This window comes from Andrographis paniculata, unplaced genomic scaffold, assembly GCF_009805555.1.
Source record: "Andrographis paniculata isolate CXL003 unplaced genomic scaffold, ASM980555v1 Contig51END, whole genome shotgun sequence".
Taxonomy (NCBI): domain Eukaryota; kingdom Viridiplantae; phylum Streptophyta; class Magnoliopsida; order Lamiales; family Acanthaceae; genus Andrographis; species Andrographis paniculata.
In genome coordinates, this window is record NW_026137586.1 from 169,551 (window position 1) to 188,374 (window position 18,824).

Here is an 18,824-nt window from a genome sequence, read left to right on the forward strand (position 1 = left end):
TTAATAACATATTTTTAACATATTTTATAAAAAAATACATTTAACATAATGTTTTTAAAAAATAAATGTAAACAATAAAAAATTCCAAAAATGTCAAAATAAAAATTAGTCTTAGATATATTCAAATTTCAATAATACCTCAAAAACAAGTAAAGCTCCTGTCTTGACAACTAGTAAAGTATTGTAAATTATCTCTGTATTTATACAGAGCTCCAGCAAAACACCATCACAACTTCTTGCAAATACTCAAACCTTAAAAACACCAAAACAAGAAGAGCAGCCCATTAGATTAGGGTGGGGGTGGATTCGTTCTGTTCGTCTCATCTCTTTCGCTTAGAGGCTGCTGATCCAGAGCCACGGCCCCCTTTCCCTTTCCCGTCCGAGGATGTCCCTGCGGCAGCAGCACCTCTGCCACGGCCTGCTGGCGCCTTTTTGCCACTGCCGCCAGAGGACCCCTTCTTTAAATCCATTTGCACTTTGATTCCTACAAGCACAAAAACTTGATCACAGATTAATAATGCCGAATCTAGATTCCCGAATTCAAGCTGAAATGGAGGAAGATATACTGACCTTTTGAATTGAGATTCTCCAGATCAGATTGCAGCTTCTTTTCAGGATCCTCTGATTCATCCTCTAAAACCACAGGCAAGTTAATTAGACAGAGTAATACTTTCTTTTCTTTCAATGTTTTCTAAGCAGTGCCTTAAAACATGTTGCTTAAATAATGGGGATCGACATACCTTGGTCCTCGGCATCTGAGAGGATTTCTTCTTCATTTTCGCCAATTTCATCAGCGCCTTCCACAGGTTCCAGCATTGCAGCAACTCTCTTCTTCGGAGCCTTTTTAATTCCAGGGAGTGTAATTAAATCTGCAGCTCGAACCACACGGGATGAGCTGCCTTTGTTATAAGCTCTTGTGAGTGCTGCTTTTGTGGCAGGTGGTATGCCATCGAGTGGATTTGGATGCCCCTGATGAAGGGCACAATTTGTCAGTCGGTCTGTAAATATTATTTAAGATATTGGGTAACAATATGTCCTCGAATGCAACCTTAAATTTTGATATATCCATCATGGTATCAAAGTCCTCCATGCTGATGGAGTATAAATCCATAAACTCCACAACTTTCTCAACAGCTTCATCCTAAGAGTTCATAAAAATATCAAGGAATGTTCAGCCAAAAAAGGGGGAATCGTACCAAGCATTAGCAGCAAATAATGTACTTTAAATCCAAAATGTCTCAATTTCTATATATAGCAGATTTTAATTCTAACTCAAACATTTTCAATTTAGTAGTACTTGTATGACAAATTTTAGCAAGTTTAGTCCAATATTTGTAAGGGCTGAGATTGACAAGCGTGTGCATGAATCCACACATTATTTGTTCTCCCTTTTTGCTTTAAAAAAATATAAATAAATGGCCACAGAATCAGAAGTTACAGAATTAAAATTATTAAAGATTGATATATTCTTGCAACCAATTTCTTGTGGAACTAAAATAGATGTAGAAATGACACTTTAGGACTGAAAAGTACTTTCAATAAAAATATCGACCTTTGGCAGCTCTCTTAAAGGATTAGTTAACCGCTTCAGAAGAACAGAAAGATACTCAAGGCGCAATGTTGACCTGCCGAAGAGAATGTAGTGCACAGATAAATGGCGTATTGGTATATGATACGGGGTTGAAATTAGATACATGTAATATTTGTGATATTGTATGTATCAAAATGAGAAAGAGAGCCTAAATAAAAACCTTCCAGAATTAGATTCCCGAGAAGCAAGCATATGAACATGAAGGTCCTCCAAAAGTCTGTAATTTTTACTCATTGTGGAGTTTTTACCTAGCCAACCCCCAAATCTATTGTAATTCCGCTCCCCCTGAGAAAATCAAACCATCTGTTGGAACAGAAATTTATGAACTCGACTATCTGCTGGTTTGAGTCACAGGATACTGTCCTAGAAACGGTTCACATGAAAGATATACACTTGGAAATTTTAACCACGTTTCCAATTTCTCAACGCTTAACAGCATGCAACAAAATAAACACTTGGCTCAAGTTCAAAGATTGAAATTTACGGATAAACAGAATAAATCTCACAATTATTTCGAGCCACAGTGAATTTGTGTGGAATTTGCATTGAATGGAGTTATAGATGAATGAAGAACAAAAACTATATCTACTGTATAACGATAAGCTCCTAAGAAAGATGTAGCTAATAGCAGAACATATCACACTAGGAAACGAAGTTAGACATTAGATGATTAGATAGGATAATAACGTTAGACATTAGATAATTAGCTAGGATAATAACGGAAGCTAAAATGTGGAAAGAAGTGACGATGATAACACCTGCTCAAGTATTTCGCGTTGACCGTGCAAAAGAGCCGCACTGGTTCATCATGAAATGCATAGCCATTAGCACCATCAGAGAAATAATGATAATGAGTTTGAGGATCAAGAGTAGAAAACCTACGGAATTATACTAGATGCAAGCGAACCAATCTGAGAGAGCTGCCACTGCCTGTATCTTCGAATCTGAACATTAACAATATCACCATCCCCAATGGACTCAGCAGCCCGGGCAAGGAAGTTCATTCTTTTCATTCCATTATCATCCTTACCAACTGAACTTGGCCTATAGTTGATATAATTTTCCTGAAATCAAGAGATAAACTGCTTAAGAGGCTTGAATGGTAGTAAATCTTTTCTTGCCTGCACAACAAACAAAACTAATCTAATGGATGAAACTATCATTTGTTAATAGCAGTAAAACAAATTCCTCTCATCAAGATTGACATAGTTTCAAAACTTGTAGAACATCTATAAAATTTAAACAATGCACAACTAACCGATAACAGCAGTAAACAATGTGAGCAATGACACAGTATTGATGTATCTACACACAAATTTCGACAGAAGACCACCAGTTAATTGGACGAAATACTTCATTGAAGTAGGATGCATGTGGCGGTGCAAATAAACATAGTAAGAAGAAATGAGCCTGTCACAATAATTTTCCAACTTAAATTTTATAGGATATATATTCAGTTTCATGTGAGGTGTATAGTGTTTTACTTCTTTTTCTTTCCTCCTTTAACCTCTCATCTTCAGCATTCGATGACAGTGAACTCTAAGTTTCTGAGTCCAACAGCTCCAAACTGAAATGTTAAGCAAGGGTATGAGCACTACCTGGATAATAAGTGGAACAAGATCGGGATCACTCATACTGAGGTCGATTCTCTCATCCATTCGCAACTTCCCAGCATTGAAGCCAAATAGCCTTCATGGAAACAGTAAATAATAAGACTTTAACGTGATGGCAGCTTTAAAAGGGAATTTCAATAAATCAAAGATAAGAACTTCATAAATATCTTAAGATTGGATTAATAGAGCTAAAATCTACCTTCTTAGTTACAAATGTGTAGAAACACACACACACACACACACACACACACAAAATAAAGAAGAAGAGACTCTCTGCCAGGTAATCTATGGCTGATAGGTAAAGTACTTAAAAATTTTAGCATGCTTCATCAATGCTATTCATAACTACATAAATGTGGGCAAAGTGTGGGAACAATATCCCTGAAAATTGTATAAATTTCAGTCACTAATCACCCCACAAAATAATGTCAGCAATAGCACAAAAGGAGGGAAGGAAGGTATATAGGGACAATAGTGTTGAATAGTCACTCAAACATCTAATGAATCATACTTATCAACAGCAGTGAAGGGGGAAATATCTTCATCCTTTGAACTGCTTTGAAGGCGCTGTTTGATATCATCAAATTTAATAACCGACATCGAAAGACTCATATACTGTAGCTGGTTGAGTGCCATACGAATGTCGCCATTAACTCTTTCTGCAAGTTCCTCAAGTGCAATCTATGATCAGAATGCCCATATATGTCAGTTGCATCCATGCACATAGCCATGTAGGGCAACAAGAAAAAGAACTATGTCAAAGGGTAAAAATGACAAACACAAAATTGCTAAGAGGCAATATTTGCTATTAATCATGAAATACTAGCAAGAAACATCAAAATTTTAAATCAAGTATATACCTCGTTCGCTTGAAGACCTTCTAAATTTGCAATCTGTGATAACCTTTTGGCCATCTGTCATTGCATCACTACAGATGTTATTGTCTTGAACTAAAAGTAGCATCATGCTCAATACAATAAAGGAAAATGCAGCCATTTTATCTAAGTTCACATGAAATGTTTAAGCAAATTATTTCAAGACAAAGCTTGTTACATCAATTATCCGAATAGACACTACCAACGATAGCAGAATATGCAACGACAGATAAGCTGATTCAATAACGTATAGATTGACTTATAACAATTTTAGAAAAAAAAATGGATGGAATTTCAATGGTTATATCAAGCAGAGAGGATTGAGAGGGGGGAAACCCTCTTAAGATGAGAACAACTAGACGCTTAGGGTGAGAAACCTCAACACCACCATAAATTTCAAATAATTCTTGATGATAAACATGTTCATTATTCTTGGCCACATTGAACACTCAAGAGAAAAGTATGGACAATTTTTCTTACTTCAGAGCCTTGAGCATTAACTATAAAAAATAAAAACTCACAATTTTGGAATATGTATTCTCACTAGGTGTTACTCTTGTGTGCGGTGCTAGGATGCTTTCTAGTGCTAAATAACCATCTGACCTAAAACTTAAGTTGACAGGGGCATGAATCATTTTACGGTCATATATAATTCATTCTTCCAAAAGTTTTTGAGCAACATCTTATCCCCATTCCCCACCCCACTGAAAAGCTGCATTAAACAATCAAATTATGATATATGTATGTATATATATATATATATGAGTATCCAAATGTAATATGAGTATAAAGACCTGTTGTTTGGTTGGCTTCCGGAAGTTGAGAAGTAAACAGTAGTTTACAAGGCTCTTGAGTTTCTGACTGTAACGATCATTACAAATACATATTATAGGAATCTTTGATATCTTAATGCTGGCAATAAGATCAGCTACTCCACCCCTATCTCCAGCAGACATACCATCTACCTCATCCATAATAAGGACAGTCTTTTGTTGCGGGGAACTGCAGTATTGGTTGAAATAAATGTGAATAAAGTATACCACTACTTTGCAATGTAATCGTGGAAGTTAATGCCAACCGTTCCATTTTAAGACTGAGGGCTTCATTGCTAACAAGTTCTTTGACAGAATTAGATGTGCTTCCATCAATCCCTTTCCCAATCTTAGCATTTGCCTTCCCACGACTGTCACTAGCATTAACCTTTAGAAAATGGTAAATTGATCAAAGATGGATTGACAACTATAAGGTAGCAACGAAGGGAAAGAGAGAAGAGAAATATGGAAGGATAAATCATAAAAGACGCATTCTAACCTCGATTGTCTGAAAACCAAGCATCTGACTGACCACCTTTGCTGAAGTGGTCTTCCCAATGCCAGGTGTGCCACTCAAAAGCACAGCTTTCTTAGCACTTGAGTCATTCTGCTTTTTCCCCTTCCCCATTTTCCCAGTGTTGAGAAAATTATTGTTCCATTGTGCCAACCAATCATGAAGCTGCTTCACCTGCAACCAACATAACAGTTATCAAAAAAGAAGGCAAGGATGCAAACTGAATAAGTTTCCTCCCACAAAGTCAGAGACAACAATAAACACACACCAGAGACTGATTCCCAACAATATCATTGGGAACCTTTGGCCTGTATTTTTCAGTCCATGGCAACAAGGATTGCGCAGTAGGTCGATCTTTTGACTTAGAAGCAGCTTTGGAAGATGTGACGCGAGATGCCGATCCTTTTGCACCTGCACTAGCAACAATATTGCCAGCTTGTTGTTCTGCATAAAGAAGACAATAATTCTGATATAGTTAGAGACATAAATGAGATAGCAGAACCTGAGGTTGCTACCTTCGCTCTCAAACCGAGTATATAAAATAATTACTATAGTCTATTAGCATTAACTCAAAGGTCAAAATTTCCTTCTAAGAAACATTTTCACGATCCTTAGAACACATTTGTAGCTTCTTTCACAAAAATATTATCCAAAACATTTGATAAGAGCTGGTTCTACTTTAAAGTCATCATTGATTACTGTCCAATGTCCAAAAGACTGGCAAAATGCTCTTCAATTATCAAGCATATAGATGTAACATCTGAACACATACTTCCTTCCTCCATTTACTGAGGAGCATTACAACAAAACCACCCTTGTAATTTTCATGGTTGTAATCAATTTTATCAAGTCTTAATGGTTGGGTGATCATAAACTTAATTATGAAGCGCATAAACAACCCTGTGGAATTAAATATTCAAAGGGGGAACTGAGTGTGAATTCTAGTCCGTCCTTACATTTAGGGTGTGTTTGTTTGGAGGATTGGATTTAGATCCAACTATTCATCCAATTTTCCTCCCAAAAACATCAAACCAAACACCTATTTTTCATTTTTTATATTATACTAAAAATCAATTTTACATTCAAAATATCACATCAACACCTATTTATATCAACATCATATAACTATTCAAATTCAAAATTTTTACTATTCAAATCTCAATCCAAAATCCAAACCCCCAAACAAACACACCCTTAGTGAATAGTCATCCAAAGGGAATTCACAACTTATAAGTAGTATTTATTAGTATAAATCTCGGAAACACAGGTTATATCTTACCAACTACAACAACACACACACATTGTTTTAATCCCAATGGCAGACAGATGAAAACAAGAGATTATGATGAATGAGGCAACATACTACTTTTTTCAGACTTTTGAGGGCTACTCTTGGGTGGTGGTGCAGCTTTATCCACTGATTTCTTTGAATCTTGAACAGAAGGTTTTGATTTATTTGATGCTCGAATCATATCAAATAAACCATCCTCAGTGAGGAAAGAAGTGCTGGAGAAGAGATACAGAAATATTATATATATATATATATAGATGCAATTAGAAAGGAAATTGAGTGTACTATCCACCACATGCACCACAAATAATTAGGTTTTAAAAGTAAGTGTAAAAATCTTACCCAAGCTCTTTCGCTTTTTCAGACTTTCTTCCACCGATATCTTCATCACAGAGAAGGAAATTCTGCAAGAAACTTTGTACGCTATTGGCTAATGAAGAAACACAAGGGATGAAGCAAGATGAGATAACTAAATAAACATGGTCACCGTCTTTTTGCTGACAGATCCAGTAACGCGCCCACTGTGACGTTTTATCAAATCTTCAGCTTCTTCTCTCTCTAAACTGAAAGCAAAAAACGAGGTGACAACAACTTTAAAGAGAATTGTTATCAGATTTCACCTGGAACACGAGCTTATGGTAGCATCTGAGCCAATAGAGTAAAGTTATAGATGAATAAATGTGAAATGCAAATATGCACAGGAATAGTTTTAGCCCGGCAATGAATGCACAAATAATGTTTACAAGCTCATTAAGATAGAAGCACCTGTCAAGGGTTCCACTGATGACAAAAGTCAACCCGTTTAAACAGTCAGCAGCACCTTCTGGAACTTCCTGACATCCAAGAATATTAGCCATTGTCAAGATTAATATTTCGAACAGAGGCACAATTCATCAATCTTCTACCTTCTCTCCTTTATGAGGCGGATCCTTCCTCTCGCCAAAGTTCATGAAGCCACCTCTACCCCTACCACCTGCTGGTGCTCCTCTTCCACCACGGCCTCGTCCAGCAGGTTTTACAGATTCCTTATCATCCATATCCTCATCCGCTTCATCAGCATCCACTTTCACAGCAGTTGAAGTGGCTGAAGAACCTTTTGAGCCACGACCTCTACCCCTGCCAACAGATTTTGACTTGGATTTTGTGGTTTCACCTTCATCTTCATCACTTTCTTCAACAAGTTTCCGAGCAACCCCTTTACCAGAACTACTTTTCAATTTCTTGTTTGGAGTGGGATCCGCTGAGCTCTTTCTTGAAGCAGGTGTAACAAAATCTTCATCTCCATCCTCCTCCTCAAGTTTGTGAGCTTTTTTTAGAGGTGGGGACTTGACATCACCTGTTGACTCTGCCCTACCCTTTTGTGCCTTCTTTTTTGAAGGAACTTCATCAACATCCATCTCATCTTTGGCATCTTGCCCATCCTTGGCAAAATATTTGCTAGTTTTTCTTCTTCCAGAACATTCTTGAATTCCTTGTACCTAGGAATCTCACAAGATAGGAAGAATCGTTAGCTGGAGCACAATTAACCAAACCAGACAAACATTGAAAGAATACATACTACATACAAACAAACAATCCAACAGAGAAACTGTGTCCATTCTATTCCCACATAGGTGTACCATGCTTCCCGATTGTCATCATAGATCAGATATATAGATAAATAGAGCAGTTCCCTCAAGAAGATTAAAAAATGCTCAAAATTAGAAGTACTTTTGTGTTTAATAAAATTGTATGTTTTATCTTCACTTTCTGTTCCTTTTACCCTTTTTTTCCACACACAAAAAAAAAGAGTTGTGATGGCCACACCTATACTTGAATATATAGTCACTTCAAGAGCTCACAATAAATGTTTCATGAAAATAGATATGGGTCTCAATAGCAAAAAAGGTGCTGATATGAGGAACAAACCATCTTCCCAGATTGGGGAGGCTTCTCGGGTGTAGATTGCTTGGCTGGAGATGGTGCATTTCCATTCCCATCACCCTTGTTCTGCTTCTTCGCAAACCACTTTCTTATATCTTGTGACTGTTGCTCATAGCAAAATACAAAAAATGAGTACTGCATCATGAGATGCACTGGACAATTCCATTAGAAGACAAATAAAAGATGAGAAAAAACAAAAGAAAGACAATTAAAGATAGGGAAACAGCATGACCCAGATGATCTTCCATGTTACACGATAAAAAATTTCTCAGCTATGCATACTACCCTCTCAGAGCAAACATCCGGGTGTAAATAGGAAAGTGCAAAGAAGCTATATAAGCTCTATACAATTGCCTTTGCCTCAGGTAGATTCAGCCTAAAGACGTGACATGCCACAACCTTACTTCACAACCTTCTGAAAAGGCCACATAGTGCTACTTTCATACCCATCCTTGACACCGCCCCTTCATGTAACTATATAACTATATCCACAACAACATTAGAATTGCCATCATGTCTAATTAGGCAAGACAACATAGAGAATATAATTATTATCTATATGATACAGATCACTTCCGTAATGACAATGTAAATGCATTCCAGGGTTCCATACTCTCACACTAGAATACCTGAAGTACAATTCTTGGCAAACCTCTTTTTCTAAATGATATTAAATTAGATATTATGGTTAGATTTCTTGAGAACTGATACACAAATTTGACTACTGGAAATCAGAATAATAAAATCAGTAAAAAGCATGATGCAACTCTATTAAGTTTCTTAACTCACCATCTTAATTCTGGCGCTGTGGATATACCTCGAAGCTACAATCTACAAAATAATGACAATAAAAAGAACACTTGAGAAGCAGACACAGAGGAAAAAAGCACATGTATATAGAGGTTAAAACTCAGTAACCTAATGAACAATCTCCCTAAAGAGGCAAATCCCAGAAAAAAAGAAAACAACTATACAAAACACAAATGAGCCTTTGAAACAACATGAAGTTTTCTTAAGGAGAAATATTTGATGAACTAATGCAATTAACCATTTTTGAAAATTAAGAAAACAAGAATACCGTCCCTCAGCTATTGTAGTTCAAGAAAAAAAGAAATAATTAATCACACGAGCCCATAAAATTCATTAAGCAAGGATATCTTCTCTGATTGTTTTTTACCTCAATTCGCCACTACCTAATGATCCTAAACAATGACTCAAACCAATTCAACATATTAGGACTTACATAAGCACCTCCAAAAATTGTTACATAAGCACCTCCAAAAATTGTTACATAAGCACCTCCAACAATCATCCTAAAAATCAAATTTGCTAATGACTGAAACTTAAAAAGTAACATCTACAAAAAGAGACTCAGAGACATCACAGTTTGATGCACAGTAAACAAATCATATTACAGAGCACATCAACATATATATAACAACAAAAGGTTAAAAAACAACAGCACAAAACCCACAATTACTCAATCACTTCTCAATGAGAAGATACAAACCAAAAATTGAAGTACTTTTTTTCTTTTCCCACAGAGCAACAAAGAGGCTAAGAAGAACGCAACTACACAAAACCCAAATAGATAAATGGCGCCGGTGAAGGCACCGGATGAACAAAACCAAACCGGAAAAAGGAAAAATCAAAAATCAAAAATCAAAACGCCATGAATATTCCAAAATTCATTGTATTATCATCTTTGTTACCTAGAGACATAAGGAATACTTTGATCCTTCCAGCTATTCACACAAATTTTAGGGTTTTTAGAGAATTGCAACTTTTTGTTGCTATTCCCTCGGGAGATTAGTGTTTCTTTAACCCAAACCCCAAATTTCTACTATTTGTACTCTCTGTTTCCCAAAAGGGTTAGGGTTTATGATAGACGCTACAGATAGGAATGAAACGCTTGAACAATAGCAAAATGCGAATGAAGAAAGTATGAAACACCAATCCCCGATGCAATTGAATGGGAAAAAAGGCTCTGTACGCAAACGGAAATGCACACAAATGCGTGTGGGAAATAGAAGAAACTGAAATGGATTAAGTAACAATTTACTCAATCGCTGCATATAATCGAACCAGCCTTCCCACTGCCAGCAAACATCGAATTCCCTAAAGCTTTCTCTGAAAATATCGGTGCGTCCTGAACTGAGCTTTGAACTTCAGCTTCTCAAGAAAGCCCCGCCATGGTTTCGATGGAAGACATAGCGTGGACCTGGAGAATGTGGATGCATCTGAACTGGGCCCGATGGTCCAGGCCAGGCCAGGGACGAAATTGGACTTGGGCCATGGTAGAGTTGCCCATTTGGTTCCGAACCGCCGGTTTAATTATTAACATATTTATTAAATTTTTATAATTAATGTACTATTACTTAAAAATTAAAATTCTATATAATATAAAAATAATAAAATACTATTAATTTTATTATTAATATAGTTCAATTAAAAAAAAATAAAATATATTAATAATAATGAGTAGCGGGCGAAGCCAAATTTATTTATATATTTTTTGCTATTTTGACATAAAAATTTAATTGAATGTAATGATCTGTTTAATACGGTATCATGAATAAAATAAAATAATTAAATTAAATTAAAAATATATTTATTTAGTGATTTAGTTTGAATTATTTATTATTTTATATATTATGTGGGCATATGCTATATATTTTATAAAATTAATTAAAAATATATCTACAAAAAAAGTTGTTTGAATAAATACATAAAGTTAATATAGATAAATAGTAAAATCAATAAGTCGAAAACACGATTAATATATAGTATACATTTTAAGATAAAAATCTAAAAGATCAAAGCCCATAAAGTCTACCATTTAAACCAAACACCTCCTACTTGAGTTAAGGTGATATTGCATACATCCTCTCTATATTTCTGAGTTACTAAAACATGTCCATGGGCAAAGACAACGAGCACAGTGTTAAACAAAACAAAAGTTCCGTACAAATTTAACATTAAACACCAACTTCTTGTTATTCTTAAACGAACACCAACGCGAGCACAAATAAGTAAAGATTTGGCTTAGCACTTATTCCAACTGGTAAACCGCGACATGCGACATCAAGACGCTCCCCATCCACAGCCTCCCGTCTTTCTCCTCCACCTCACTCACCGCCTTCACCACTTTCCCCGCCGGATCTTCCAATATCTGCAACAGTTTGCCTTCCGGGCTGTACTTAACGACCACGCCTTGCATGTGCCCGCCGATCTGCATCAGGTAATGGATCTTCGCAGAGATCGGGAGCTTCAGCCATAGCTTCCGGATTTGTGGGTACAAACCCATAAAGTAAGAGTATGTGTTTCTTCGACAATGGATGGCCACCCAAAACTCACCCTTTTCATTTGTCCGGACATTGTCGGGAAATCCAGGCAATGTCGCCAGTGTGTCGCGCGTCCCCGCCTTTTTGCCCTTCAACCAATACCTACTTAACCTGCCCAAAAACATGCCTCCATACTTACATTTAATTTAAAATGTAAAATTGTTTATAAGTCTCCTGTGATTTCGAAATTTTACGTAAAATCTCTCTGTAGTTTTTAAAAATTGTTTGGCACTCTCCTATACTTTCAAAAACGTTGCATGAAACCCCACCCTATGAAACCTCCGTTGTGTGATAAGAAATGTTTTCTATCCATATTTTTTGAATGATGGAAGTTTCATGCAATATTTTTTAAAGTACATGAGGCATCATGCAATTGTTTTAAGTAAAGTTGAGATTTACATTGAGTTTCAAAATTACAAAGGAGTTTCATGTAACGTTTTTTTAAAGTATAAGAGTTCCATACAATTTTTAAAATAAATGGAAAATTTACGCTGAATTTCGAAACCACAAGCGAACTATGGACAATTTTGCCTTTAACCAATTAATAAGCACTATATAAATTTGTGCCATGGAAATAAGTTCGACGTACTTGCCAAGAGCACCCTCGCAAAACACAAAGAACGAACCATCTTTGCTCATGGAAAGACCGTTGGGGAATTGAAGATTCCGAGCAAGAACAGTGGCTTCTTTTGTCTTAGGATCGTATTTCAGTAGCCTTCCGCTATCGTCTCCTGTGAAAACTAATTGGAGAAAATTCCTGAAACAAGTATGCCGCAACATTTTAGATACCCTTAATTTCCTATTTATAATTTCGATTGTAATACCAACCTTCTTTGGTACTTTGCGCTGCTATCAGTGAAATAGACATTCCCCTCGCTGTCTATGTCTAAGTCATTTGTAAATGCAAAAGGGACTCCTTCAGCCTCAGTAGCCAGCGACGTAGCTAAGCCACCTTCAGGGCCAACTTTCATCAATCCAAAATATGCATCTGAAATGTAAAGATCTCCGGTTCTTTTGTCAAATCTTAGCCCCAATGGCCTGCCGCAGATGTGCTCATTCGGCAAGTAGCTCATAGGTGATGGTTTTGGATCACATAAACTTGACCTGATAGAGGAAGCAATTTGATTACAGTTAGTTGCACTAAAATTCAAGTAACCATGTTTAGAATTTCGATAGAATGATGGTACGAATGCAGTGAATGACGAGTTCTGAGATGATACTGAAACATAGGAGACACCAAGAACACAGAACGGCCATTTAAATGTTGAAAAATGTAAAACCAAGCCAAGTTCATAGAACTTTAAGGCCTAATCGATCTGTTACACCACGACCAGTCTAACCATTCCCTTATTGTAGCCGGTAAACCCCCCTAATTACTCCATGAGAAACTCTTACAGTCTCGAGTGGTAATTCTCAAAAGGAGAAGGGAACAGAGCTACTAAGTAGCTATGGAATGAAGGCAAACTAAAACCACAATAACAAATATAAATAAATATGAAACTATATAGTATCTTCCTATAAAACACCTGCAGTGTCCACCAAAAATACGGAAAAAAAAAAAAAAAAAGATAGAAACAAAGATCTTAAGCACAAAGCAGCTCAACTGCAATTCAACAGCACTTAGTGATTTTCTTTTTAGATTTCTTTATACCGTGCAATCCGCGTGTTTCTCTAAGAACATATATTATTTTCTCTCATAACCCATCACATTCAACTATCCAACCCACTATCTGAACCTAAAAAGCAAAATCAAGTAAACAAAGCCTTCAAATGCACATCCAACGATCAATTATTCTTGGGGTTGCTTAAGTTTCTTCTTTATTTAGAATGCAGCTCCATAAAAATGCCTGTAAAATTTGCAACTGGTGCCGAGGATTTGCCCAAATTAATTATTGGCACGTAGATATTCCTTCCTTTTTAAATCTTGATCAAATTAAATGGGACTGGATTTTAGTTAGAGTTTAGTTGAACACACCATCCACATAGCCATGCCTAATTTCAAGAAGCCGGTGTCTAATTAAATCTTGACATAATTCGTTACAGCTTGTGCAGTTAGCCTACTACAGAGATACCAAGCTATCAATACTTAACTACAACTCTGTCCACCATTAATGGCCCCTTTCTGTGAAATACAGAGAGAGAAACAAAAGCAAAACCCCAACCTGGGAAAATAATACTACTCCCTCCGTCCCAGATACCATGTCCACGTTGACGATTCGGTCCGTCCCACATACCATGTCACTTTCCTTTTTTGGAAAATGATTACACACTTTAATCTCATTTTAAATTTTTAAATTTTAATTTTTTAATTTTAATTAAACTAATTAGTTATTTTAATCTTAATTTATAATTATTTATATTATAGGATAATTATTTTCACTAATACATTCTTAATTATTTACTAATTACACCAATCTTATAATACCAAGTCTACAGTGTAACAGACACCGTATCTGGACGGAGGGAGTAATATTTATCTACTCGGGTTGATTGCACAGCTCTTCAAAGCTCAATTATTGCCTATAAATCCAATGACGATTATCAAACCATCCATCAAATGTATGTTCATACAATTAGTAATGTTGGAAATTAAAGCATTGTTATATCGTACATAATTAGTGCACTAAACTACTACTATTCAAGATCAAATTATGAAATCAGCTAGCATGAATCTCAGGCAGGCAGCGAATGAATGATATATGAATGAATCTCAAGATCAACATGCTTAGAGTTATTCATCAATGAAGTAGTAGTTAGCCACTCACCGATTGGGGGAAGTGTAGGCAAAATCCGTCCAATTGTTGCCATCCCAGAAGAGAATCCTCCCGTCTGCGACGCCGGTGTAGGGGCCGCGGCCGGCGGGATCGAACGCCAAGCTCTCGGGGCCCTGCACCTGATTGAGGAACTTGAGCTCGGATTTCTGGAGGAGATTGGCGGCGTCCCTGTCGAGGGGGACGGCGGACCACGGCGGCAGGTCGACCTTAATAGTCTCGAAGTCTGGGAAGCCGTTCATGGCGGCGTGGTTGAAGGGGTCGACGGCGCAGTACACAGCGAGTAGGAGAAATAAAGCGGCGAGTAGTCTGGCGAGCGCCATGGCCGGGCGGCCGGCCGGGGGAATTGAGAGTTGGGAAGTGGGGGGGTCAGCAGCAGCAGCAGCAATGGAGGAGGAGATCAGATGAGGATTGTGCAGTGCACGGAGAAAATCCAATTAAATAGCGGTACTTGATTATTACAATTAGGGATGGATTGAAAAGCGTTTTCCACCAAACTCAGAACCCTAGATTAGATAGATGGATAGGGTGGGAGTGGGAGTGAAAGAAACCTACAAAATTAAGTACTCCCCAGATGGGAGTGGAGACAGAGGCAGAGGCAGAGGCAGAGGAGCCAACGACCCAGCTACCTGCTGCCTAACAATCAATAATATTCAATGGAGATGGGGACGATGATGATGAGTAGTGAGTAGGTGACATTTTTGACTCACTCGCTCACACGACTGTAATTGTTTGGTTGGAAGAAAATGACAAAATTAACCCTATTTGTCACTTAATGATTTTTCAATGATACTATCTACCGTTACAATTACCTTACTACTTCCAATATATTTTAGTCATTTCTACTGTATCTCAATATAATATTAATATTTTTAAAACTACGTGAAAAATAAACGGATACATAATTACGAGACAGAGGGAATATTTTTTACTTTAGTACAATTTTACTTCATTCCTTCATCATTATTGAGATAATTAAAAAATAAAAGTGATAATTGAATATATATTTTTTACAATTTGTTTTTAAAATTTATTTGATTTTATTTGAAATTTAATTGAAACAAAGTATATTTTTGATTTTTTATTCAATAATATTTTATTTTTTTAATTTAAAATATTATTTTAATCATTGTAAATTTTTAATCAGTTCTACTCCAAAGAATTCTTTGTATTTTCTCTTTTATTATTTTTTAATAGTAAAATAATGATTACATATAGTTTAATTTATAAAATATATATATTTTTTAAAATGTTATAAGTATAAAATATATATATATATATATACAATCAAAATATATATTGAAAATTTGTGATTTTATTTGAGTGAAATAATTTTTATTATATTTAAAATATTTTATGAAAAAAAAAATATTTATTTGTTTATTATGAGTGGTTAAAAGTAGTAAAAAAATAATATTTTTTTTTATATTTTTAATTATAAAAGTAATGACTTAATGATACAATAAAGATATTTATATAACAAAGTAGAGTTTATAGTTCCTAAAAAGAAGGATGAAAATATAAGTTAGATTTTTTTTTTTATTATTGAAAATAATATAAGAACACATATAAGTTATTCCATTTATCTCAAAGTACCATTTTTACTATTTTTGTTATGTCCCATTCTAAAATATTATTTTCTTATTTCAGTAAAAATAATCATATATTAATACTTATTTCCCTTTAGAATGAGAGGGAGGAAGTAATTATTTACTAATTACTCAATACCTACATTTCACAATATATTATATAGAGCTTAGATATTGAGAAAATGTACTAGTAAAAATAATTATAATTTAATAAAATAATTATAAATTAAAATTAAAATGAATAAATAGTTTAATTAAAATAAAAAAATTTATAAATTATAATTTTAAAATATGATTAAAATATATAATTATATTTTAAAAAAAATAAATGAATGATGTGGTACGAAGTAATTTTTTATAACTCACATGAAAAAAATGATAATACTCCCTCGTCCCAATATAATAGTTTTATTTATTATTTTTTGTCTGTTCTAAAACAATAGTCTCATTTTCATAAATAATCATATCACCATAAAATTATCTATACTTTTTTATTTTTATTACATAAATTACCACTACTTTTTAAATTAATACACTCAAAAAGCAAAAAAAATCTTTTATTCATATTTTTACCAACTGTCAATATAATATTAATATTTTTTAAATTATGTGTTCAATCCAATTAGGAATATATTTATGGGACATATGAATAATAATTATTCAAATTATTTAAATTAAAAACATACTCTGTGAATTAATTGAAAAGCAAGCAAAAATGGGAGAAACAAATCACGTGAGTGAGCGTGAGGTGTGTTTTTAGGGTGTCAAATCGGCACCGATACCAATTCCTTAATCCTTTACAGTTACGTCTTATCTATCTATCTATCTATCTATCTATCAATCATGTCCAAAACATTTCTTCCTCCTATTTGACGTATTATGGGACGTTAATTAATTATTCACTTAATTGTTTTTTTTTTTTTTTATTATTACTATTATTATTATTATTATTATTATTATTATAAAGATAAAAGTGGATCTTGTCTTTTCAAGAGCAACTATAGGTTTGTTAGGATGTATGGCTTGGGACTTAAGGTACATTCAATTTGAACGACAGAAAAATAATTCTCTCTCCGTTTCGAATAAATTGTTTATGTTACTAGAGATATAAAAATTTATTTAAAATATAATTAATAAATAATTAATAATATAATAATAAAATTAATTATTATATAATAAAAATAATTTAATAATTTAAATAAACTAAAAGATATAAACTTTAAATTTTAATTAAAATGTATAATTATATATTTTTTTAAAAAATACAAATTATGTGGCGGATTGAAATAAAAAATAATAATAAATATTTTATATGAGACTGAAGGAGGGTAGAAAATTATTTTTTTTCAATCTCAATGAAATGTATATTTTTATTTTTTATAATAAATTAAAAATAGGAATCCTAATATTTTCTTAATTAATAAAAGTATAAAATAATTTTAATATTTTAATAGGGCTCTTATAAATACTAAACAAAGCCCGTATAAAATTTATAAAAAAAAGAAAAAAACTTATATATTACTTATAACACGAATTCTTTTAAAATTAATACTACTAAATATATTAATATCAATTTTCAAAATTATTAATCATTAATGCGACAGAGAGATACAATAGATGAATTATCAATCTGCTCAAGATTAAAATGTTGTAAGTATATTTTTTTTTCTCATTCACATTAAAAAAAAATAAAAAAATATCAATTTATATTTATTTAAGCTCCAAAATTTTTAGATTTTTGATATTTTGATTTCAAAATTTAATATTTTAAAATAATATTTTGAAAATTATTGTGCCGCTGCCTACAGTTGAAACAACTGCGCCAGACTCACCAAAATCTCAATTCGGCTATACCTAGTTCAAATTAGTGGTTGTTTTTTATTTTTATTTTGTTTTTAAATTATACTCATAATAATTATTTATATTTTAATGAAGATGCACACAATATATCATATTTTATTTGTTGCGTATAATTTTTTTGTTTTAAATTAAAGTATACAAATTAGACCATCTTTGTTTAAAATTGATGTTTGATGGTAAACATATACACTTAATTATATAAAGTTTATACAAATAAAAAAGATTAAAATATCTTGATTAGTCTTTTTATAAAAAAAAAGATATTTTAGGAATTTATGATTTTAATTTATTTTTTTGTTCCAAGTTGAATCATGAATGAGACCCGCAAGTACGCGAGCTTACAAATTGGGTTTTTTTTTGTTTTTTCTCTATGTTTTAGAAATTAGAGAGTTTTTATTCTAAGAAGTATTAGGAATTTAGGGATTTTTCTATTTTTTATATTTAGAGATTTTTTTTTTCTAGCTATGAGTGTATATCAATTATTTTTACTATAATAAAAAAAATATTTTTTAATGGGTTTGAAGAAAATAGTAAAAAAAATACATTTAAATGAGACAAAAGAAGTAAAATTGAAGATAAAGAAAATTCGATAAAAAAAAATAAAATTGATTATTCTATTTAGTAAATAAAAAATTCAATTA

At 33.7% G+C, this 18,824-nt stretch overlaps 2 protein-coding genes across 4 annotated transcripts; both read right to left on the reverse strand.

Annotated features, from left to right (window-relative positions):
- Nucleotides 1-118: 118 nt before the first annotated feature.
- Nucleotides 119-10,839, reverse strand: LOC127253669 (replication factor C subunit 1). 3 transcript variants are annotated; one of them, XM_051278360.1, is made up of 23 exons: nucleotides 10,682-10,839; nucleotides 9,409-9,450; nucleotides 8,605-8,721; nucleotides 7,602-8,174; nucleotides 7,462-7,529; nucleotides 7,184-7,259; nucleotides 7,039-7,100; nucleotides 6,772-6,911; nucleotides 5,674-5,849; nucleotides 5,391-5,579; nucleotides 5,158-5,279; nucleotides 4,874-5,081; nucleotides 4,065-4,118; nucleotides 3,716-3,885; nucleotides 3,190-3,280; nucleotides 2,474-2,655; nucleotides 2,350-2,389; nucleotides 1,752-1,876; nucleotides 1,553-1,625; nucleotides 1,049-1,141; nucleotides 741-969; nucleotides 571-633; nucleotides 119-484 (listed from the first exon to the last, which is right to left on the reverse strand). In XM_051278360.1, exons 2-23 carry the CDS (start codon nucleotides 9,409-9,411, stop codon nucleotides 321-323), a joined length of 3,018 nt encoding a protein of 1,005 aa, XP_051134317.1. In that variant the 5' UTR covers nucleotides 9,412-9,450; nucleotides 10,682-10,839; the 3' UTR covers nucleotides 119-320. The 3 variants fall into 3 exon arrangements, with proteins under 3 accessions (XP_051134317.1, XP_051134315.1, XP_051134316.1); XM_051278358.1 differs by having other exon boundaries at nucleotides 6,769-6,911; XM_051278359.1 differs by lacking the exon at nucleotides 10,682-10,839 and adding an exon at nucleotides 10,332-10,672 and having other exon boundaries at nucleotides 6,769-6,911.
- Nucleotides 10,840-11,381: 542 nt separating this feature from the next.
- LOC127253757 (protein STRICTOSIDINE SYNTHASE-LIKE 3) lies at nucleotides 11,382-15,392 on the reverse strand. Its single transcript, XM_051278513.1, has 4 exons — nucleotides 14,729-15,392; nucleotides 12,792-13,067; nucleotides 12,553-12,720; nucleotides 11,382-12,074 (listed from the first exon to the last, which is right to left on the reverse strand). Exons 1-4 carry the CDS (start codon nucleotides 15,055-15,057, stop codon nucleotides 11,672-11,674), a joined length of 1,176 nt encoding a protein of 391 aa, XP_051134470.1. The 5' UTR covers nucleotides 15,058-15,392; the 3' UTR covers nucleotides 11,382-11,671.
- Nucleotides 15,393-18,824: the final 3,432 nt, after the last annotated feature.